General features: G+C 42.1%; 1 protein-coding gene across 4 annotated transcripts in view; it reads right to left on the bottom strand.

Annotated features, from left to right (window-relative positions):
• Positions 1-24475, bottom strand: part of SYNE2 (spectrin repeat containing nuclear envelope protein 2) — a 188227-nt gene that overhangs the window by 146188 nt on the left and 17564 nt on the right. For 3 of the 4 annotated variants that reach the window (XM_064511951.1, XM_064511952.1, XM_064511950.1), the window contains exons 3-18: positions 14456-14517; positions 13361-13456; positions 13034-13111; positions 12853-12945; positions 11401-11582; positions 9556-9752; positions 8978-9078; positions 8130-8231; positions 7198-7335; positions 6190-6354; positions 4093-4205; positions 3225-3381; positions 1802-1898; positions 1450-1637; positions 1115-1279; positions 325-468 (exon numbers count right to left, since the gene is read on the bottom strand). In XM_064511951.1, the coding sequence (XP_064368021.1) occupies positions 325-468; positions 1115-1279; positions 1450-1637; positions 1802-1898; positions 3225-3381; positions 4093-4205; positions 6190-6354; positions 7198-7335; positions 8130-8231; positions 8978-9078; positions 9556-9752; positions 11401-11582; positions 12853-12945; positions 13034-13111; positions 13361-13456; positions 14456-14517 (2078 nt within the window). The remainder of the gene's footprint in view (positions 1-324; positions 469-1114; positions 1280-1449; positions 1638-1801; positions 1899-3224; positions 3382-4092; positions 4206-6189; positions 6355-7197; positions 7336-8129; positions 8232-8977; positions 9079-9555; positions 9753-11400; positions 11583-12852; positions 12946-13033; positions 13112-13360; positions 13457-14455; positions 14518-24475) is intronic. The other variant, XM_064511953.1, reaches the window with a different exon arrangement.

The following is a 24475-nucleotide window of genomic DNA, read 5'->3' as shown; positions in this document are numbered from 1 at the left end:
CTCCCCTATAAGCAGGTGGCCGTGGCCGCTCTACCTATGGAGAGCAGCTCCTGGCCTGCAGCATCCCCCAGGCTATGCCAGGGAATTATCTCAGAGAGCCACAGCTGGCGGGGGTCAAACCCGGACCAGGGATCACGGTAACGATTTAACGGTCCTGGCAGTCACAGGCCAGAGCTTAAGCATTTGCACCGCGTTTGCTTCTCCGCACTGTGTTTAATTATATATATATATATATATAGGCATAGTCATAATGCCACAAAGCAATGCCAGAAATATAACTCTTAAGTCCTTAAGCCCTTGTAAGGGTACGAGAGGACTCTTTACCTCTTCTTTCTGAACATGACTCCTAAAAGCTTCTCTTGAAATGTCTGCCATATCACTAAGGGCTTTTATAGGAGACTCCAGATTCCCCTCACTCTTGTGAACTTGCTTCATTTGATCTTCTTGCATTCTCAGTAACCCCATCTCCTGCAAAAATGTTGTAATTTTTTGCCACCGTTTATTGTCACAACAGCACCTTTAAAATGTCACCAAAAGGCTCAACTTAGAAAATTAAAGAGCTCTAATGTTCTGAGGCAGATCGATAATGCCATTCTTGTAAAAGCATTCTAGGAAATGTTAGAAATGTAACACTAAGCAGGTTCTACACAAATTTACAGCAGCCTAAAAACCTGTCCAGTGAGCTGGTGTAAAGTTGCACAACTCTACAAATAGCTACAAAGTAATAATTACTTTCCCCGAGCTGAGGCAGAGATTATACAATTTAGCAAAGGTTCACAAGCTGTTAACAAATTGATTACTTCCATCTCTAGAACTGAAAAAAGAGCTTTATTCTGCAACAAAATATCCTTTTATGGGGCGGTGGGGGGGGTGTTAAAGTTTCCATTTAAAAATTTGAACATTTTCCATAGTGTCATAAAGAGCATTTAACCGAGGCACATATGAACGGGATGCCTCTGCGCACTCTCCCTTCCTCCTGTTCTAAAACTGCTAAGATGGAGGTGACTTGAAGATGTATTAACCTCTAAATAACAGGTTGATAAGTTTAGAAAAGAGAATTTTGAAGCCTCCATGGCAGTAGAGTCATATGAAAGCGGAGGGATCGGTAACTTACAAACTGCGTCCTCTTGATGAACTTAGCCCATCTCCTGTTCAGTTTCTTCAGCTCTTTGGCAATATTTGATCCAACTTGCTCTTTGCTGACTTCAATGAGATAATTTCCAGCTTCGTTTAAGGAGCCATGCACTGAATTCCAGTTTGTCAGAATCTCAGCAGGGATCTAGACAGAGGCATTGAAATCGTTTAAAGCAAAACCTGGCTGAATGTTTTTTCCCGAAATGAGAAACAAGAAAGCATCAAACCCACCCACTTCCACGTACAATGCTTTCCTTCCAGGAGACTTCAAAGTTATCCCCGTCCTTCACAACAAGGAGAAACCTAACCACGTACCTCTTTCGGATGCTCATTCCGTTTTTCTTCCAGCCATGTCTTCAGTAAGTGCATGTTTTCTGTATAATTACTCCAGGAAGACAGGATTTTCTGTAGGGTGCTATTTACATTGGAAATATAGTCCCTGCACATGGAAATCTTCGACTCCACTGTCTTAAAAAGTCTGTTAATTTCTTGAGGATCACCAGCTAGGACATCAAATAGGGAATATCATTATACATTTGAAAACAGAAAGCTTAATTACACAGAGTCAGTATTTTGCAGAAAATATAGGTAGGTGGTGGGAATTCAAACTCATGACAGCACATCAGTTCAAAATAGAGGTCTTAATAGTCTATATACATGAACTCACCCAAGTCAGGACTGCTTATGTTTTTGTTTTTCAAATCTTCACAGATGTGAGTAGCAGTTTCTAGCTGTTTTTCAAGTCTCTTATCTTCAATGAAATTCTGCACAAAGTGAAAAGGAACTGGCATGGTTAATACTGACCCACACAAAACTAAGTAGGAAATACAGCCTAAACGGGATACATTTTTTTCAATATGAGCTTATAACCTGCAGCTTAAATGTAACCTGTGCACATCTAGCAACCCAGCTACATCCTTTAGTTAGACCTGTCGTGTGCTCTGCCCATGCAGAGACACTCTGGTGTGACTCTCTCTCGCCATGAGAATTTGTAACTCGATGTGTAACTCCATCCTCTGTACTGCCCTTTAGAGGCCTGATTTTTAAGCATTGTGGCACTTTGGATGCCTTTCTGGATCTTTTCCTCATGTCTTAAACTCCTCCCTATATTCTACCAGCTTGAAGGAAGACCATGAGCCACTATTGTATTTATGAAACTGACTGAATCAAGAAATCCAGAACAAATTAATTCCATATTCCCACCTCACCACAGGTAAGGTTAATACCACTCAGGAAAACTGAGATTTTATACAACTTCTTGCTGCCTCATTTCACAGTTCTGATGCTGGTGAAAATTCTCACTAATTGAACAAGGAGTCTTCCAGAGTGAAAAGCTCTCCAGAAACTCCTTAGAAACTCAACTAAGATGGAATTCATACAGAGTTCCATTAACTGGAGATGGGGCAATACTGGTGACATCAGCACTTTTGTCCCTCAGTCTCTATTCTCAACACATCTTTGGCAGTGTTTGGGGTAGGACAACCCATGCCCTCCCACAGGCTCTGTAAGAGCAGTGATATGTGGCCTCAGATTAATAACTTGAGCCCAGAAGGTGAGCTAAGCACAAAATACAAGAAAACAGGACAATTCATATGCACCAGGAAGCATACAGAAGCAAGAAGGCTGGGAAAAGGAAGAGGCATCACCTACAGGTGGGATTAGCCAGCACCATGGTAGTGGTTGTTTTTGAAGACAGCTGCTACTGAACTACGTCAGAGAGATTTGTGGGGATTTCAGCTAGCAAAGCGCCACTATCGCTGGCCCTCTAAATAGCCTAGAGAGAAAGGGCCCCCTGTCCCAACAGAAAATGAGGAGAGAGGAAATTATAGATAGTCACAGCTGTATCTATTTCTCCAGGCTGAAGAAACTCACATTCAGAGCAAAGTGGGAAGGCTATGTGGAAAGAAAGATTTTATGGAAGTCTACCCATGCTCCTTTGCATAAATCCCAGATGTCACAAAACTACTATGCTTCTCCCAGCTATACTAGTATCTTCAAATGAGGACAGATGCAAGCCTGAATGAAACAGAGTGGGGGAAAAATGATTACTGTCAAGGTACGAGTGTGAAATACATATATTTTAAACTTACATTCCAGTCTTCCAGCAGTGATTCCACAGACTCTTGTGTCCCATATTTCATGTTCCAGATATTTAGCTTTAACATCACCTCATTGGCAATAGCTGAGCACAGTCCACAGTGGTATTCAAGAAAGGTGTTGGAGTTTGTGAACCGAATATTACAGAATCTGCAATCAGTAAAATGTTCCAGAAGTTGACTCAAAATTATTGGATATAGAAGGCATTAATGTGTAAGGCTTTTAGCCTAAAAATTCATAATTACAGACATTATATGCAAACATCTATTTTGGTATGACAAAAGTAAAAATCTGAAGTAACAACTGTTCATTTTTTTCAGCATTAACAATTTTGAGCATTTCAATCTTTTCTGCTCAATTTTTGAAAAACCTTAAATAGCTAAAAAAGGGATATTTGCCATCTGTTATATCAAAGGGTCTCAGGTTAAGTACACAGATTCACTGGCCACTTTTGAAAACAGCTTCCAACAGCTACATGGAGTTGCACAATCTGTAGGTCTCAAACTGATTTTAAAAGTTTGGAATTAAAAATTGGGCAGAGAAACCCCCCCAGTAAAATTTTTAAATTGAAAATATCCATGTTCGCTATCCCGAGAAGATGTTTCCTAACCACACTAGGACAGGGCATCTAAGAAGCTCCTGTGAGATGAGTGCCACTTGGTACAAATAATTAGACGTTCACTGGACCAGTGTGAGTGAACCTGCCTGCTCTGCATCCCAGCCCATCTTAGTGCTTAGAGGGGAAATGCACTTTCTCTCCAAGGCGTGGATAAATTATCTGCTTTGTTCAGAGTAACAGAACAAGTCAATAGCAGAGCTAGAAGACAACACAGTCAAAGTAGAGAATTTGAGGATCACAACCTTCTTTTCATCTCCTCTAGCTTCTCAGGCAATACTAGTGGCATATTCTTCGCATCTTCATTCTTGAAGGATTGAAGGGTGTCCAAGTGAGAATCAAAACAATCCATCAAGCCCTGGGGAGAAAAAGACATAGTAAGTCATTCATTTAAATGTTAGAGTATTTCACTTGGAAATCTGCAAGTCACCTGACATTACAGCGAGAGATACTAAGAACCAGTCAGCACAAGACATGTTCCAGTGTTTTAACTCATCAAAGTCAAATGAAAGTATTCATTTCATCACCTCCAAAAATGCCTATTTACTAAAAGCACAATATAATTTATCTTACCACTGTGCATCTAGTTGAATATAAGGAACATGGATCTATACCAGCTATACTATCAGTTCTTTCCTCAGTTTTACTACCATCTTTAGGACTAAGAAGCGTCATTTTAACAGTTTCAAGATACTAAGATCTTCTTTGCTATGTGTTAGCAAAGACTGACAGCAAATTCTTATGAATAAAGATATTGTACCATACTTGCTTAATGCTTTATTTGAATGCTTAATAAATTTCCATTTAATACCATGCTGATACCAATGTCATATTAACCCTCTGATAGCCATTATCAAACAATTTGGGAATATTTTATGGACACGTGTCTCAGCACCAAATTCTCAAAATAACAAGTTAAACATAAAATACATCTGCATAGAAACTTTAACCCACATGAAGAGTTCCAGAAAAAAAAAAAAAACAGTATTAAATACTGATATCACCTAGGACTTGCAGATGATAGAAGAAAGCATATATCAAAGGGGATGCGATATTCATAAATGGCCTATAAAGAAATATGCTTAAAAATACATTTCTGTGTAATAAAACTTGCCACAAAGCATCTTAATGGCAAAGGGCTAAATGCTGGGGCAGCCCTTATATCAGACAGCACTGGACAGCTTTTAAATAATTGATTTTGCAACCTTAATATCATGCCAGTCAGGCAGTTACATGCATTGGTGGGTAATAGATTTTCCATCACGAGGGACCACACTGGCAATCCCTACACAAAACACATTAAAAAGACTGGACTAGAGGAACGGAGGGAAAAACACCCCAAAAACTCTCAACAGAGTATTTCCCATCAAGAAAAGCTGATTTGACAGAAATTCAGTGTTTTGGGTTTCTTCTTAAGGAAGATGATGCTTTTATCTCCACGTTCAATGGGAAAAAATACCTAAAACAACTAGATCTCTTTCCTTCTCTCATTCTTAGAAATGGTTTAACTACTTAGGCTAAAAAACACAAGTCATAAAGCAACTGGTTGAAGCTTGGCAAAGCTGCTATCAATTAAAAAGCCATGTCTCACTTTGGGAACCGACTAGCAACAGTACAAAAAAGTGGTGCTACCAAGTCACTCCCAAGAACTTCCAATTCACATTCTTTCAAATTTACCTCAAGGACATGTCACAAAAACATCCACCTTCCCAGTTGTTCATACAGAAAGAAAGCACAGCATTACATTGATCAATCAGGCATAAATACAGCTACTTTTTTTGAAGTCCTCAAACTCTAAAGGATGCTTAAAATATTATCAGTGCAAAGATTTCAAGATCAGAATAAACAACTTGCAAGGAAGGTATTCAGGTATCAGAATACCTTCCATTGCTTTGAGTGGAATTGCAGAGTGATTCAGCAAGTACTTAACTTTAATCACATAAGCTGCATGAACTCACCGGAATGTAACCCTGAGCCCAAGTGCTTTTCTGAATAGGTATGTATTAAGCATAGATTTAAAGATAAGCATGTGCTTACCTGCATTATTACTTAACAAACAAACAAGTTGCAAGAGCCACATAAAAATAATACCACAATTTATTCATTCAGATAGTATTTTAATTTAACCTCACCCCAGTGAAATCAGAAACCTCCTTTATAGACCCATGTAGTTATGTAATTAAACTACTCATTGTTCAAAAGCCTAAGATATTTTCAGAGGGGCTTTTCATCTTCGTAAGATAAACATATCCACAGCACTTCCCACAATGTCAACATCAACTCCACAACAAGTGGTTTGCAAGGTCAGACTGGAGAGGAATTTCCCTTAGTGATCAGCATACCTTAAATATTACAATTATTTCTCTGAAGAGAGACATTGCTTTAAAGGGGTCCTGCAAATCAGGCAAATCTTCCGCCTGCAGATGTTCGACCTCCTGAAGCCAGGCCTCAATGCCATCCAGAGGGGGGGGCAACATCTGGTCCAGCTTTGTTTTCCATTTATTAATCTTAAAAGAGAAAACAAGTGATTAAATTTCTCACTGTAATTTTCTTCCCCATCACCAAGGTACTGACATATGCTCCATAAGCTGATGCTCTAGACACCCCTGGAAAAAAAATAAATGTCATCATTCAGAAAAGGAGCTTCCAGTGAAGGCAGCTGGAAATTAGCTATGTTTACCTGAGACCCAGATTTTCTCCTCAGCCTGTAATCTCTGTAATGCTACAAGGAGTCTGGAAGTCACTGTCCTCACCTGGTGATCACCTCAAAGCCCCAAAATAGGAAAATTTATAGTACATTACTGGAAAAATGGAGGGGAACAAGGGATGCTGTAGACAGCTTTCCATCACAGGAGATGACAGGGCAACAACTCTGCCATAAAGAGAGATAATCAGCAAGGCCTAGCACATCGTCACTCAGGGGCAGACAGATGACACAGCCAACCTCATTGCAAAGCACTGATCAAATCTAACTAAACCACCATCCATGCTGTGGGAAAGATTATTCTAACACACTTCTCCCAGCTGCATCATTATCTGAGCCATAATTACATCCCAAAAGAACATTTTAAGCATAAATAGGCCAAAACCTCTGATGTGAAGACTGATCAAATTCAAAGATAATCAGATGCAGGCCATATTTTGGAGACTTCTCAAGGGAAGCAGAAGGGTAATACACTTTCTGTCTCCTCTTGGGCGCTGTCTGTCTGGACTTCAGGTTGAGGGTCAACCCCACCTTTATCAGTCCAAAAAAAAATCCTCTCCCCTCTTTTCCCTGTGTCAGTTCCCAGGGTAGACTTAGTCTTCTCCATCAAACACACTTTGATAAGAGAGCTAGAAATGCCACTGACCTGAGAGACCAGTTTATGCCACTCTTCTCTCATCTGCTGCTGGTCTTCGCTTAGTTCAGCTACACTTGTTTTTGATGACAACACAGGCAGAAAGGCTTTTTTTTCTTGGTTAAATGCTTCCATAAATGACATCATTTCCTAGGGTTAAAAAGGAAGAATAATTCATAGAAGAAAACTTCAAATGGAAACTGGTGGAGTCAAGTATTGGCTTTGGACATGTCAATATGACTTCCATTAAATTCAAAGGGTGTGATGCATGGAAAGGCAAGATATCAAGAAGCAGGCATACTCAACTACAGGCAATATTTGGGTCTGAAAGCATAGGTGCCATACAGTAGTGAAATCTTTACGTAATATAATGTCAATGCAGTCAGGACATGGCTTCTCCCCTCTCACCCAGAAAAGGGGAAAATTTCTCCCTTCGTGGTCCTACATGGGCCTTTTAATTACAAAGTGTGGCTAATAGGTCATATAAACCAAAGGAAATTTTACTTTAGATGTAATCTCCAGCCAACGTTTCAAGTACCCTTCTGTGACGCTAGTTGAGAAAACCTACCATGATTTTTATCACAGCAATGGAGAAGGTGACCCCATGAAGGGCCTGTGTGCTTGAATCTTGTCCATGTCTTCCAGCTGTGTCAATTAATTAAAAGACACTACTTTACCCTCTCCAAAAAAACCTTGTTCTGCCCAGAAACCAAGCAGTATATACCTATTTCCCTACAGAAATAATTTTTTCCAAATCTGCTCTCAATCATTTTGGTGCATTTACCAAATTCAATCTCAGATTTCCAACTCTTTTATTTAAAAGTTTATTTAAAACTTCAGTTTAGGCAATGTATATGAAAAGCTATGTTTCTGGGAATATATTTTTAATAATTCTTTGACAAAGAAGTTAAATATTTTAAAAGGGTCAGTGAAATGCAACTTACTTTGTACTTCTGGTAATATGTTTCACCCTCTGTGTCAATCAGCAACTTTTCTAACTTCTTTCCTTGTGCAGCCAACCAGCTTACAGCCTCTCTTACTTTTCCCTGGTAATTAGAGCAGAAAATTTTGTTTTTCCATTTTGCAAGACCTGTTTTTAATTTACATTGTGCCATAAAACAACACACAAGTGAACATATCATAAACCTCATCCAAAGCTTTTGAAAAGCAAAGAAAAACTCCTGGGGGCTCTAATGAGTTTTGTATCGGTCACTATTTTAGAGCAAGGCCAAAGTTTTAAACTTGGCACCTGGATATATAAAGGCATCTTAAAACAAAAGCCTGAATGCAGTCATATTAAAAGGAGATTATCAGTACAGGGATATGTGAACAGCCAATTAATGCATAAACTATCATGTGAGAATATAGAAAATAGAAAACTTGGTTTTGCAACTGGTGTCCTCTGTGGATGACAACTTCTGTTTGCTCTACATGTGAGCTATTAAATTTAAAGCTGTTTGTTCTGCACATTTGCAAATCTGTCTGCCTGTACCCAGATACTTAAATACAGACTTCAGACTGTACATGAAAGCAACCAGGTTTGAAAATGTCCTCTGGAATAGATAAATGGAAAACAAGACAGTTTGGACCGCAGTTTCATCTGTATCATCAAAAATCTATTGCATTGAGTCTTGGGTACCACTCAGGAGCATCAGGAGATTCAGACCAATTCAGCCCTGTCAGCAGCTGAATCAGAGGATCAAACCATGAAAAATACCGGTTACAGAGTACTGAAATTCTTGGCAACCATGAATCATTTAAAAGTGTCTCAGTGATAAAACACATGACATACCTGCATGTCTTCTTCAGACACAGGTAAATTCCTGGAGTATTGCAGAAACTGAGCCACATAAGTCATGATTGATTTTTCATCTGGATTCATAATGTCAACATCTACAAAAGCCAATACACCATTAACATAATTATACAGTCCTCAAGGTCTGATCACATAATTACACACTACACTGCAGTTATTAAAACACAGTAAGTATAAACATGCTTATTTTTCAGCAGCTCAGTTAAAATACCATTGACAGAAATTAGTTTGTTATAGATTTTTTTTTCCTTTGGAATGCTGTAATATAACATGATAAACTAATGAACAGGTTTCTCCTATGAATGGGAAAGTTTCATATCCTTTCTCCTGCATATTGTTCCCACATTTCCTGCCAACTAAAAAAATCCTCAAAATCTGAAGTACACTCTGTGTTATACAATAAAGAACATCAGATTTGAGCATTACAGTAAATATCAATGTTTCATTTCAAATCTGAACACAGCCTTAGTTTTTCCTGTGTCGCAAGTCAACACATATCGGACTATATTACACTCACTCCTTACAACAAAGATATAAAAACCCCGATCATTTACCTTCAGGTTCAAGAAGTCGTGGAATATTCAACTCAAGTTCTGCAATGTTGAAAGCTTCCTTCAGATTTTCTTTATTGGTTCTAGTTTTTGCCTTCTCCATATCAACTAGACCTGGTCTTAAGGCATTGATGATGGCTAAAAAAGGCAGTCCGCTTCGCCAGCTTGACTTGAAATCAGTCACACTGATAGAACCGTGCCTACCCCAAAAACGATCAGAAATAAAATGTCATAGCCTGTTTCTCAGATGTCATAAGTACAAATTTAGAAATACAGTATAAATTCAGTAAAATAGAGTGTGATCCAAATGCAAGTAGTTACAGAAAACCTTGCCACTGAATTCTGCAGAAGCTGGGTCAGTCAGCAATACAGCCGGTACTACCAAATGCTACAAATAATTTTTGCAAAATGACACAACATTTTTATCTTGTGCTGCCTTCTGAAGACAAAGCCTTACTGATCCAACACCCTTTCTGAGTCCCACCATTTGCTCTTGTTGTCTATGCATCCCATGCAATGGAAAAAAGAGAAGCAAAGCACTGGAGCTGCTGCAACAGTGCACATAAATTTGTCTGGGAAGTCGTTGAGTATTGGACACATTTGGCCTTTACGAAAATCCAGACCTTAAAAATTTTAGACTATGGCATGAATCATGTTTCCTTTTCCCTTATTTGCTTTAGTGTCTTTAAAACATCTTCTGTCAAGTGGTGCCCGAAGAGCGATGTGAGATGCCCCGATGACTGTGTGAGTCACTGCAAATTCTGGGACAACTTTCCAGAAAGAGCTTATGTATTATGAGTACGCTACTGTATGGAAAAAATGTGAGGGTTCAAGTGATTGAACTCAGTTACAAAGCAAGGAGACAGGATTTATGAGATTGGTTCTTTTACAAAATAAGAAAGGATTCACCGAAAACAAAATTATTTAATGTAATCACAGTTTAGAAAGAATGCTATGAAACAGAGAGCAATATTGCTGGAAAACAAAATCAAGCAAAAGGAAGAAGAAGGTTAAATGGGGAGAGAACTGTTTTTTACATGCCAACCAATCTCATACTGATAAAACTCAGCTAAAAGGTAAGATTCAATGCCTAAAAATGTTCTCTCAACAGAAAGTGTCTGATGTGCTGAGCAAAGCCTTTATCTCCCCCTAACAACATGGGACATGAGAGGACAGTATGAGAACACAGAGCAACCAGAAGACCTGGAAAGAAAGGGCGGATGTTATTGTAAAGTGTACTTGAAATATCTTTGAACGAAGCGTTAGGCCTTGAAGAAAATGTAAAATGTAAAATGTAAAGCCAGAGCCAGGTACTGCATACATCAGAGATAAGCAAATATCTTTTTACAGCTGGAGACTGGGATCTCTAACCTTCACTAGGATCTTTCTTGGGGATCATGCAGTGTTTGGCAGAAGAACATGAGAAGTGGGAAGCCTAGGACCCTACATTTTCTATTTTATAAAAATCTTCTATTACTGGAACTCTGCTATCCAGTGCCTAGCATGAGAATTAAAACTCACAAATCATGTAAGCTTTCCACTAGACTTATGACATAGAGAACTGTAAGCCCCTAAAAGAGAAAAGCTAAACAACCCAGTTTATAGCATGGTGTTTTATTAGTAGGATTAACCTCGGTTTTTTATGTTTAAAGGGCTAATGTCAAAACACTTAAGGCCCGATTGATGCTAAAAGTGCTGCTAACGTCATCTGGATTCTAAAGATTTTCTGCTAAGCCGTCACTAAGAAATGTTAAAAAAAAAACAGGGAAAAATAACACTACATTACAGAGGAAAGCAGTAAAAAAAGAAAAAGTAAGATACCATTTATAAACCTCGGATGTAACTTACAGTGAACACTGTTCTTTTGCCCACAACAAAAGTGCCTTTGTTGCAGAGATCTTCCACCGTTCCTTAATTTTAGCACTTTTCTTAGCTGATCTGCTTGCCTTTGGAGAGGAGTCGACAGCACTTGAACAATCAAGAGACGGCTGATTGTAAGTACACGCAAGCGCCCTGGCAAGTTCTTCGATCTATTAGAGACAACACGAGAGTTTACTCAGGTTTCAGTGAAAAACTACCAAGACATCAATTGCAGGAAACCATGGAGAATTAGACAGGACTCAATTACAACTGGGGTTGTAGTCCTCTACGCACAAGGATCAGATCACGTTTCCAAGTATTTGCCAGATTTTATCTGTTCAAGTACATCATGATGAATCCCGCCTTTGGGTGATTTTTTGGCAGGAAATATCCACCCAAGACAGCTCCATCCATGTGATACTGTGGACACCAGCGCTGGTAGCAAATGACCTTCTTACTCAATGTACTTTCCTACTCCTCCCACCACTGAAAGCAGCCTGTGGCAGCTGTGCATTTGCGCTGTAGACACAATGTTGTGTGTTAAGCATGTTCAGAGCTTGCCTGCTCACTCAGGTGCAGGAATGTCTCCTTCATAGACCTCAGACATCCAACACACCCAGAAGCTTCATTTGGGCAAAAAGATAAAGCCTCTGGGTATGTGCAGCCCAAAAACCTTCAGTGTCAAAGTACCTTTACCAAGAAAAATGTGGGAAACATAGTGTTAAATAAATTCACTTCTTGGCTCTCCCCTGAGTGCCATTCCCCAGCTCACACACAGTGCACCTATGCTAATCCTCCGCTGGGCTCTAGCTAGAAGACAGTTCGGCTCCATCACTCTCTACAGTCCTCCAACATGATCCCAGCAGGGCCCTGTGCTTTCAGACACCCCTTCCTCCCCACGTCCTCACGCCATGCAAGATGCTCAGTATCTGGTAAAAGAAACGTCATTACGACAGGCTGCAAAACAGCCTTCATGCTACTTCAGGCCCCTGGTACCGAAAAACAGAATAGCAGGTACTACACAGCAAGAGCACAGCCAACACGCTGTAGCGGGGGGCTGCCCCTGAGGGAGGTGGATGTGAGCCACTTTGCACTATTCACCCTATTTGGTGCTTAATCATCAGAGGCCTTAAGCAAATGGGCAAAGTTTAGCCTGTTTTTTAGCTGGTTATTTAAAAAAATATTGATATCTGCCCATTCTACCATTTTTAATTAGATATTGTTCATCAGACTGTAACTCCATCGCTGAACTGGAGAAGCAGCTCGCAGACACAGACAGGACACATTGGTGAGGCTCTTCCCTGAGCCATTGCTTCGAGACGTCAGAAAATAATCTTCTCCTTTGTATTAATTCATCTCACTTGGTGGCTACGTAAGTCAACGCATTTTTGTGCTTTTTCCCTCTACTAAAACACTCTCTCACATCGCTGAAATACTTACATGAAAATGAAATATAATTGTCCAAATTAGGCCAAGCACAATGGAAGGTTTTCCTTCAATAATGTCAGCAACATGAATATTTATGAGCTTGAGCTGGGGAAAAAAAAGGATCATTGTTAACAATGAAAATGTTCCACCAGCTAAACTGGCTTTACTTGTGAATTTTGAAGTTAATACTCACTGATCTGCTCTTTAAAAATGTCAAAGCATTTTCTATGTTGCTTCTGCACTGGAAGGTATTAAATCCTTTTTCCCGTGGCTGTAAAGTAAAAAGAACATAATGCGTTTTAATTTATATTATGATAAGGGAAGTCTTGCAAGATTCATGAATGACTTGCAATGAACTAGCATCAATGGGTATGATTAAATGTCAGTGACAGAAAATTAAGATACTTGTGAATAGCTCCATGATCCCAGACTGACCATTGTTTACAATTAAGCACATCCAGAAATCTTTGCCAGATATGACCAAGGATTGATGTAATATTTTTATATTACTCTGCCTTACCAGATGTTGACCTGAAAGCACTTCCAACAGATCCAAAAGCAAATGTCCTTGCTGTATGTCTGTGTACAGGTCTGAGATGACAGAAGGAGGTGTATGCTGCAAAACAAATTTCAGTGCTTGTCACACCATCTTTTGTCATTTTGAAAACATTACACTGCAGAACATCACAGATTGTTTTACTTTGTTCTTAAAAAAACCTTTTAGTATCTTCTATTTTTCAATAAGCTGAAATACAAATACCATATCTAATTTCCCATACCCTGTTCCTTCTGAACCATTATTATCCTTGCCTCTTGTACCCTCTTGCCCCTGCCTCTGATTTTTACAAGAGCTGGTTTAGGCCTTATTTTCAAGCATTTATGCATTTCAATGAAGTATGTGTCAAAATACAATAACTTTGAACAAAAAAAAAGTCAAGAAAAGCAGCTAATTCATATTTTGACTTCTTAACCAACCTATCGTGAGTTCAAATTCAACTACAGAATTGAATAACTAGCCCCCCACCCTTCTCACCAGCTGTAGACAACACAAACCTATCGTGAGCTCAATGGCTTCTGCTCAGGGAGGGACCAAAACAAGATTATTTGGCTTGAGCAAGTCAGATCGCCAACACTCGCTGCATGAGCTGCTTCATGAAAGCTTACAGAGCACCTACACTCTTATGTGATTTCTTTTAATACTCACTTGTCACTCAGATCATCCCATTAAACTCATGTTCTTGAATTGCATAATAGAATAATTCTTCCCTAAACACAGTAAAACTAAATGCAAATACAGAAGGTCATAAAATCCTGTCTGGCACATGTGCGCCACAGCCTAGCACAAGGTCTGTAGGCAGAGGAAATATGTTTTACTAGATCAGTGAGAAAGACACTCTCACCTACTTATAAACCCTGTCTGCTGAATGTCCTTAGACTATCACTGATGCAACGCAATTGCACTTATTAAACAAATAATAGGGGCAATTTTTTCCAGTTATTGCCCAAAAGCTTAAATTAATTTTGTTTATTCCTAAAAATTTTAACCTCCACAGAGCACTTCTAAATTAAAAAGGCAAAAAAAGAAGTCTTCTTTCCTAAAGAATCCCCTTCTTACCTTTGCCAATATTGAATTTATCCAGCTAGTGAAGGTCTTCTTCTGGGTACACTCTCGCTGCACTGGGAAAAAAAAGAAAAAAAATGCTTAATAAAAAGAATGGTCTGAATTTTGTTTGTCTTTCTCAAAAAGATACATGGGATCCATCTCAAACCTAAGGTCTGTTCTCCAAGACATGATACTGGATACAATTTATTATTAATTTTTCTCAACTGCTAATACTTTCTTGCTTGCAGAGATCATGCTGCAAGGAGCTCCACAACTATCAAGCTCCACAACCACCAGCAAAATCAGCCAGATAAGGCTTTCTTAAAAGCTCCACAAACACAAACAGTGGTTTGAACACATCATCCTACAACATCGTACATCTAAAATATTCCACCCATTTCTAACCATTCCTTAAAAGACTTAGCGCCACCAGCAGCCTAAGACCCACTCTTGAGATTTTCAAAGGGTTTGGCTCAAAGGTAAAATTCTCAGGAGAGCCCAAGCCACTGAGGAGGACACCGTGCTCCCACCAGGACCTGGAAGATTTGGGCCCTCCTCAGACCTCTCTCAAGGAGGCCAAACCCAGGCAACTCCATAAGTCAGGTTAGGTGATGAGACTAGGAAGGAGGCTGGTATCGAACCCCTCGCGCCTTCCCCCAGCCGCCGCGGGCTAGACCAGCTCCCTGACCTCCTCCCCGGGCTCAGCCCTGCTCCTCCCGGCCCGGCCCCCCTCGCCGAGACACACCATTCCCCAGAAATACGGCCACCTTCCCGCTCCGCCATCTGCGGGCCCACCACGACCAGCTTCTCCCCGCACACGTTAGAGTCAGCACTGATCACTTGAAATATTTAGAGCTCCAAATCCGAACGACCACGTAACTACAATTTCTCACTGTTTTGGGCCGCTCACAGTAACTCCGGCTGTTGAGAGGAAGGCAGCAGTAGCACATACGGCGTTAGACCGGGACAGAAGAGACCGTGTTTCTGCTCCTGGTTGCTTCTGAGCAAGTCTCCGATTCCTCGTGCCCCATTTCCCCACGTGCGAAGCAGCCAGCTTGCGCTCACTTTGCGGAGCGCTGTGGGAGCCACCCACAAGCCAAGTCTTCCAGGTGCGAAAGGCTTCATGGAGAAGCAGAGTACCTTCCTGTTACCTTCCTAGCTACACGTCAACATTTCCATGGGAAATGACAGCTTTCACCTAAAATGGAGGAGGGGCGGGGCTTACTTCCTGAGGTCACCTGACTGTTTGTGGCAGTGGATGACATATATATTCGGTAAAAGAAAGCTAAAAATCACACTGTTACCAAAACGTTGGTCTTCTGTGCACGAGCATGCTTTTGGAGACGGAAAAGATTGCTCACTTCTACCAGATCCCCCAAATTTGTCGCTTCTTGCAAGCCGATCACTCATTTTGAGTCCCGCTGCAGCTTCCTCCATGCAGTTTCCCTGGGGGGCCGCGACGGATGCCCAGCGCCTTTGCACCTTGCTAACCGCAGCCGTCCTGGGAAGCGGCCTGCGCAACTCCTCTCCTGCCAGCTCGCTTCTAGCTACAGGCAGCAGAGAAGCCAAGCGTGGCTGGTAGGAGAGGTGCAAACCGGAGAGGAAACGTGAAGAAGGAACCGGGGGATTGCTGCTGCAGGACTGCCTTTGAGCTTGCAGCGTGTGGACACCGGGCAAGCGCGCGGTTGCCTTTTCCTTACTCCAGGGGTTCACAGCACTTTGCCTGGTGGAAATAAGGTGCTCAAAGGAGGTCAAGGAAAGGTATCTACGTAGCGGATATCTGGCAGGTTTGGGGTTGAGGGCAACTCTAACGTGGATCCTTAATATCACTGCGAACAAGTTCAGCGACATGGGGCTAAAGTCATCTCATACTCCCTCATTAATGCCAACAGCAGCAGAACTGGCCACTTTTATTTATTCTCTTTCCCCAGCTTCTCCTTCTGCTTCTGGTCTGGTTCTCCACCGGCTTGTTGGGACGATACAGAAGGACAGCGCGTGTCCTACTCCCTAGTGAGAAGCCACGAGGAGGACATGGCAGGGGCGCAGGGTGAGGAGAGGCCAGAGGAGTGGTGGCAACAGTGGCACGGGGTGCATGGGTGCAAGAGAGAAGGAGATGGAGGCCAAGAAGGCTCGGTGGGTGCTCGCTGCCCCCTCAGCAGCGGGGGGTAAAACCTCCCACAGCAGGGAAGGGGCTGCAGTGGGACTCCAGAGAGGTAGTCAGCTTGCGAGAACAGACAAATTTGGGGGATCCGGTAGAAGCGAACAACCTTTTCTGTCTCTGACAGCATGTTCCTGCACAAAAAATATTAATGTGAAGGGAAGCTAGACATCATAAAGCAAATGCAAAATTACTCAGCAATAGACACGCATATTTTCGTAGGCTGGGCTGGATGAAAGGTACTAAAAATATCAAGCCCCTTGGGGTGAAAAAAAAATCCCTTACTGCTCATGAAGATGAAATGCCACTCACAGAAAAATGTCACAAACTTTATTAAGCTCAGGGAATTCAGCAAGCACAAACTCCAGTCCTGGGCTGCGCTTCATCGGCCAAGATGCTTTGCTGTGTGCAAAGTCGCTCTCTGAGCGGAAGGAGCTACTTATGAAGAACGCAGCCGCCTCCTCCTCCTCACCAAGCCAACCAACCCAAAGACCTCCTTCGGTTCGACCTGGCAAGTGAGCTACAAGAAAAATATTCACGCATTACATGCGTCAAGGATTGTTTTGGGCCATGTAGCTATCAAATCTTTGGTCTGTTCTCCTCTGTTCTGTAATACTGCGATCCTGAAGGAGCATGAAACAGCCTATGCCCCTGCTTCCTAGATTATTTACTGCTCTTTTTAAGTATTACAGAACTCATGATGAAAAAAATTATGGCAGTCTTAAAGACACGGACAAAAGTACAATCTCAAAATGCTATTTCGTTTGGAAAAATAGAGAAAATAAACGCAAACGTGACACGGGCACCATACAGGCAAGGACAGGTCTCTGGATGGCGCAGCAAACCCCCATGGAAGAGAGGTTTGCTCTGGGGGGCTCCCCAAGAGCTAACAAACCCCAGCCGCACCATGGCCGGGTGGCCGGTTGTTGTACCATGCACGTGTGATTTAACTGTAGAGCTCTGATACGTATATATATTCTCCGTTCTGTTACATTTCTAGCTTTACCATACTTTCAGCTTTGTTATAAACTCTTATCTGTAATAAATCCTCAGACTTGACAAAAGATGCTCTCTCAGTTCTGTGCAACTAACCCCGGAGTCCGAAAGGGTCCCGGATGCTGTCACGGCCTCCCAGACAAATCACAACCACAGCACACGCAAAGAGGACATAAACAGCACCGAGACACCAGCTTCATGTCAGCACAGGACCAAACCCCACCCTTTGGCTGAATACGCGGGAGGCAGCTGTTCCCAACTACCTAACAAAGTATTGCTGAGCAGCCAGGCTCAATTTTATCCAGCGGGCAAGGCGGGTATTGCCAGCACTTGGAAAGGGACTTGGAAAGCAAATATTAACTCCCCCACATGACGCCAGCGACTCTTCCAGCCAGAGCTCTCACCAAGCACCGGCTACTGCACCTGGTCTGCAGAACTTGCTCTTGCGGCTGGCCACAGACAGACCGTTAGGATCGGGACATTTGTTCCCATTTTGGTCGCTCCGCTATGTATTAACGTACAGAAGCAGCCGGCAAAGCATTCACTCATGTTGGCGGCTCCAGCCACCAGCCCACGTGGCTGCCTCGGATGCGGCTGCAGCCTGCCTTGTTTTCATACCCAAATTAAAAAAAAAAAACAAATATCCCTGTGAATTAATAATGATACACCATGCTGTGCCCGCCAATACCTCTCCGAACTGCAGCATGGCAGCCAGTCCGTTCAAATCTAGGCCACGCAACCCACAGCTCTCGTGACACATGTGCTGCTGGCCCAGGGGCAGGCAGGCACTCTTCAGCTTTCAGGCTGAGCGTGTCTTCCCCTCCCGGCTCCCCCCGACGCTGCTGCTCGGAGGCTCTAATGACTTAATCAAGCCCTCAAATTCTTGTATCTATCATGTGGTTAATTAATACAGATTTTTATTTTTACGAGGATGAATGGATTCTTTGTTTGGCCTTTTTATAGGACTCTAAGCGACCTTGGTTTTATCCTGCCCTAGTTTTCAAAATGTAACTGACCCAGAATAAAAAAAAGCTATATATAAAAAAGAAAAAAAACCCCACTGATAAGGAGTTTCCTTCACTTTGGCTGAAAACTCACCAAGCCAGAAAGTGGATACAAGGGAACAAAATAAAAACCTCCTAATCTGAAAACACCTGAAATCTGTCACATTGCATCCCGTGTTTCAAAGCCAATCTTTAAATTAACTTCTTTAGTTGGGAATAACAGTTAGGACAAGCATGTCACGTAGGCTGGCTGAAAATCGATAGACACTGCTGGGCAGTCACGGTTTTAACCAGTAATGAGCGATCAGCAAGTATTACAAAATAGATTAATCATTAAGGCGTAAAGCATGGGGACACGACGCAGGCTGTAGCGGGGACCGTAGCAGGGAGGGGAGGGCAGGAACGCTGCCTACCGCGTTTTGCTCCCAGCCATCCATTAACAGGGATACGGAAAAGCCGGAGTTGAAATTACTCTCCTTTTTTAACCCTTCGACAATTATTTTAAATTAATGAGCACAGGCCTGTCTGTCATCTTCCCATCTCTTTTTTGACAGAAGGAATTATCTCCAGTATGTGAAGATTTTGCATCTCCCTCCCCACCACCACGCAGGTCGGCTGAGGCTATATGGGCATTATCTGTACATCAGCAAGCAGTGCAGCTCCACAGCAGCAGATCTGTAGGCCAAAGGAGCTCAGGACCTGACATCCACACTGCGGGCATCAAGGTGGAAAAGGCTGCTTTGGACCAGCTCTGGCCTGATGCCCACTGACAGCTGTGTCCTTGGAAAATATATATTTCCATCCCAAAAGCACCATGTTTCTGCACTCCACAACTGCTCGGCAACGCAGAGCACGGCGGGCAGGGATAACCGGGAGATCTCCTTCAAAACAGCGCTCCTGGTACGAACTAAAACGCCAAGGAGGTGAATCCCCGCAGTGAATGACGGGAACCGTCAGAGGACTCTCCCGGATCTGCTGACCCGGGGACAGGGTGAGGAATTCACCGCACAGCCCTTGATCTAGTCCCTTCCCTTCCACCCATTAACGCTGTTGTCATTTACGGCGGACAGGAAGGCAGGGGTAAAGAGTTATTTCCAGCATTTATGTTCAGCAACACGGTGCTAAGCAATTAAAAACAAACACAATATTTTTGTCAAGATTAAGAAGTTTATCCAAAGCTCAATGAAGGTGATGAAAATATTTCTACAGCAACGGATCTTTTCAGTTCCAAAAGCTGTAAGAAATCATCTACGACTGTGTCTGGGCAGCACGTGGGAATTCTCCTTTCTACACTATCTCTTTTCAGCCTCCTCTTCCTTTCGCAAGCAAATTCTCCAATTTACCAAACTGTTGCTAAGTCAGGAAGCCCATTCAGACGGAGCTTTGCCCTAGTGGCTTCCTTAAATACTTTTACTCTTCTCACTGCCAGGATCCCGGAGCAGCTCAGGATCGTTGCTATATTTATTGCCACAGCGGCACAGAAGTGAGGCACTGCAGGGCGCAGGCCAAGGTTTCGGGTTAAATTCTTAAAGGTACTAAATTACATCATTTAGGTATCAACATACTTTTAAAGATAAGGGCTTAAGTAGTTTTTCTAACACTTTAAAGAAAATCTATGGTGGAGCAGGGACTTGAACACAGGTGGCCTTCAGTGTCCTATACTGGTGCCTCAGAAGTGATCCACTCCTTAGTCATTTTAACATCAGTTTTTAACTAGTGAAGTACCCAATAATGCCCTTAACAAATCGAAGTTTATCTCGTGGGTAAAACATTTACCCAAGTAGATGATCTCTTTTTTCATTAGGCATGATAATCTGAGACAAAAATACCCATGAGTGATTTTTTTTTATGGGTAGGCTCATGTATCGTCTGCCTCTTAAGTTCCAACGCACTCGTCACATGCCAGGGAGCCGCGTGCAGTTAGGGCTGGGCAGACCAGCCGTGTGGCATAAATTTCAGTGCAGGTATGCTTATGGGAGCTTTTCCACTTGTAAAATAACCCTTGAAAATCATAATAAGCATTTAATAGATTTTTTTGACCATTCTGGTTAAACAAAAACAAAACAGAATCTGTAGCTGTAATAAAATACAGCTGGAAGGCAGAAAACTGCTAGGTGAGAGTTACTAGTCTCCCTGACCTCTGGAAGAATTAAGTGTGTCTCGGAGAGATATCCTCCCTTAAGTCAATTATTTGGAGACGAGTGCAATCTAGTACAAGCTGCACAACAAAGTCTATCAGTATATATCATCATATTTTCAATGTCAGCTGAAGAGAAAGTACATTTTTGGTCATTCATAAAGGATTAGACGTAACTGCGTTAAATAGCATAATTCATTTACATCGTTAAGCACTCTTCAAAAATAGTATTAGCTGCCAGGTTTTAACGTTATCATCTTTTGGATTATCAGCAAACAGTAATAGGCATATAGGTCAATGAGCAGAGCCAACAAGTTACGACCCCCACAGTTAATTAAATGTTGAAAGACCAAATATGTGCCCCAGACTCCGAGAGCTAAAAACATGCTTTTATGTCTGAAATATCTCAGCAAGTAGGGAAAGAAAATGGAAAAGAAAATTCTGCACAGGCCTGCCAGGCAAGGTCACAGCTATTGCTTGTTTGCTGCCTTGGGAGGGCAGTGGGGAAGGATTTGTGTGCAGGAGGGAAGGTGGAGGCTGGGAACACCCCACAGCAAAGCAGACTTACATCCTGAAAGCAAAAAAAATATCTCCTGCTCCAGAGCAGAACAAATCTCCTTCAGTCCCGGATGCAGCAGCCGCTCATCTGCAAGTGGCCGCACAGGCCCCTCGCTGCACACCTGCGCTCCTGCTCGCCAGCACGCGTTCAGGTCTCCAGCAGGGCTCAAAATATTTGCTACGGAGCCCTCCTTTCACCGAAGGAAGGCACGTGGCTCCTCATTTCAAGTAGCTGAACACAATTTTGGCCCCTGGCCATGCATCTTCCATTAAGAGAAAGCCAAGTGCCAAGCTGGACCCCTCTGCAAGAGTCCCGCACCACAGAGATGTTACAGGAGGAGAGAGGCAACAGGGCTCCCACGTTATTCCCCCTCCATCCACCCTTTGCTGATGAAGCCTGGGGCAGCGAGCTCCTGCCTGCTCCCTCTACAGTGAGCTAGGGCAAATCTCTGCAGAGCAAAAGCGACTCCATGTTTCAAATATGGTCCACAGGCCACAAGAAAGGAGCATCTCCCTGGAAAGCATCCTGCATTCAGCACAGCATTTGGAGCCTGCCCAGCAGGAGAAACCCTTCCCTTAAATAATTCCCATGGGATATGCCCCAAAAAGTCCGGCTCCAGGCTTTCTGCCTGCACCTTTAGGTGGCTGTGGCTGTGCAGGGACACAAAACAGCTTTGCCGCGGCCCTAAGACATACTGCACCAGAAAACTGGGAGGAAGGAGAAAGCAGAAAGGCAAGGGCACAACTAATGTTGGTATTTTTCTCATTAAATTTTATCCCAATGTTTGGGGGAGAGAAGCGGGGCGGGGGGGGGGGGGGAAGGATGAGAAAAGAGGGACTCCAAGTCCTGATGCCTGTGTAATTTCATAGCAATTTCAACTTTCTTGGGGTGGAAGGAGCGAAACTATTCTCTCTTGCTTGTGGAAATCAGCTTGAAAACTAGAAAAGGCTGAAGAGCAATATATAAATCACAGAAGATACATATGTAAGGGTTTCTATTCTTGCAGCTTTTTCTTTGGCCTCATAGTTTTGCGACTAGCTTCATCATTTGGAAATGTCTGGAGATGACAACATTCAAAACCATATTGCTTTCATTTTTTCACCTATTCTTTTCAAGCTTCATTAAGTCTCCCTAAAAGAAAGAGGTACTGGGAACAAAGTTACATTTTTGCCTGTTTTTTCTTTGGTTTACCACATGTTTTCTGCTGAACATTTCTAAGTGAAGTTATTATTATCCCTGAACACTATCACTACTAAAACCCTGTGACAGAGTCCACTAAAGCGGATTTGTGCAATATTAACACCCTGGCATTGATTTAATAGGGTCTGCATAATAATAAGAGCTAAGAAGTAACGTCTTTTCTAATTATTTAAGGAAGTGGTTCTTCCCCTCTTTCCTTCCCTTTCCTCCCAAAACTATTAAAAATCTTCCTCACAGAAGATTATGACTTAAATCATAGCTAAATCTTACTAAACCAAGCGTTCAGTTTTATACACAGTAGAAAAGCAGCTGTTTGGTTACATTTTTTTAGGCATATACATAATGGCCCAAATTGACTGGCACATTGAATAGATCTTGTCCTAATTAACCAGATTAGACAAGTGCAGTAACGTCCCTGGATGCCTTTCAGGAATAACAAAAGATTGGATCATAAAGAAGTTAAAGGTAGAACAAAATACAAGCAATCGCGACTAGATCTCACTCCTATTTTCTTCTTCTGTGCCAAATATTTACACTTATCTCCTCTTAAACGGTGTATTACCCAATGCTGGACATATTCTTTAAGGTTATGATTTAACCTTTTGAAAAGCAGATCGTAAGCAGTTTTCTATCCACAGTAAGTCATCCAAAAAGTGAACTGATCTCCCGAAAGTGATGAGCAGCTGTTCTTTGAATCTGAGATTTCTCTAAAATTTCTCCAGGTCAGCTTCAAGACTTGAAGCAATCCAAGTGTCTGGCTGCTGTGCAAATCGCATCTCAAGAGTCCTATTACTGAAAAAAATCTAACCTTTTCCTTGAGTGACCTTATTCTTCTCATTGGACCTTTGTTACCACCGATCTCCTGGTAGATTTACTAATGGTTTCTATATGTCATGTCAGGGAACGGGCCTTCAGTGCTCCATCACGGCTGTATTGCCATGTGTCCGCTCTGCCCCAGAGCGGATGCTGCAGCACCGCAATTCAATACATCGGCCATGTCTGCCTCTTTTGTTACACTCTTGGTCCTTACAAAAATTGCTTATGCTACTTGCAAGAGACCTCTCTGGGGGTTTTACAAACAGTTAAGCACACATAGTTTGGCGCCACACTTGCACTGTGTTCATTTCAGCATAATCCAGGAGCTCAAATTATTACAGCACAGAAATATTACGTAGTTATTTGAATTTTAGTACCCTCTGCCTTAAAGGCGGACCATGTTCTCCAAACCCATTTCATGGCAACAGCCACCTCAGCCTTTGTACCAAAGGCTAAATCGTCCCCCAGGTGAGTTTGGCACTAGAATGGTGCCCTGGACAAGCTGGGCTTGGTGCAATGTTCACACTAACTCCTGCCTGCTGTGAGGTTTTTCCTGCTCTCCCGAAAACATAATACTGAAGTAAAATGGAAGAAAATTCACTATTAGTTTGGCCTCAGACCACTGTTAGCGCTCACTCATAAAAGCTCACAGCTTCTATGACATTAGTGCAAGTAAGAATCATAAAAGCATCTTGGCATAATATTTTTTTGCACCATCTGTTTTAAACATATTTTTTCCTCAACTAAGCAACAGAGCAACTTCATCATAGGCGAGAGAGAAGGAAACAGCCCTGTGGGAACATGACTTAGTCCATCCATCCTGGAATAACCAGGCACCGAGCACGTCGAGGACGAGCTTTCTGGCGCTGCTAGCTCTGCTGCCCGCACTAGGCTCCTTGATGAAGCCTCCCTAAATTTTTTCATGAATATGTTCAGAGGAAAAGCAGTCATCCCAGAAAATTTTTTTTATAGAAGAAAATTCAACATATGATTAAGGAAGGTCCAGAAAGGCAGAGAGGCCAGCTCTGCTGCATTGATTAACACCTAACTGCCCAGGTAATTGCCATTAAAATGGAACAATTAAAAATCAGCCAACGCTCAGTTAGTGAGGTATCATTCATTGCAAGTCAGGGTGAAAGACTTTGACCTGTAAAAACTTCAT

Source organism: Dromaius novaehollandiae, chromosome 5, assembly GCF_036370855.1.
Source record: "Dromaius novaehollandiae isolate bDroNov1 chromosome 5, bDroNov1.hap1, whole genome shotgun sequence".
Classification (NCBI taxonomy): Eukaryota; Metazoa; Chordata; class Aves; order Casuariiformes; family Dromaiidae; genus Dromaius; species Dromaius novaehollandiae.
This window is presented reverse-complemented; position numbering and strand designations above follow the sequence as displayed.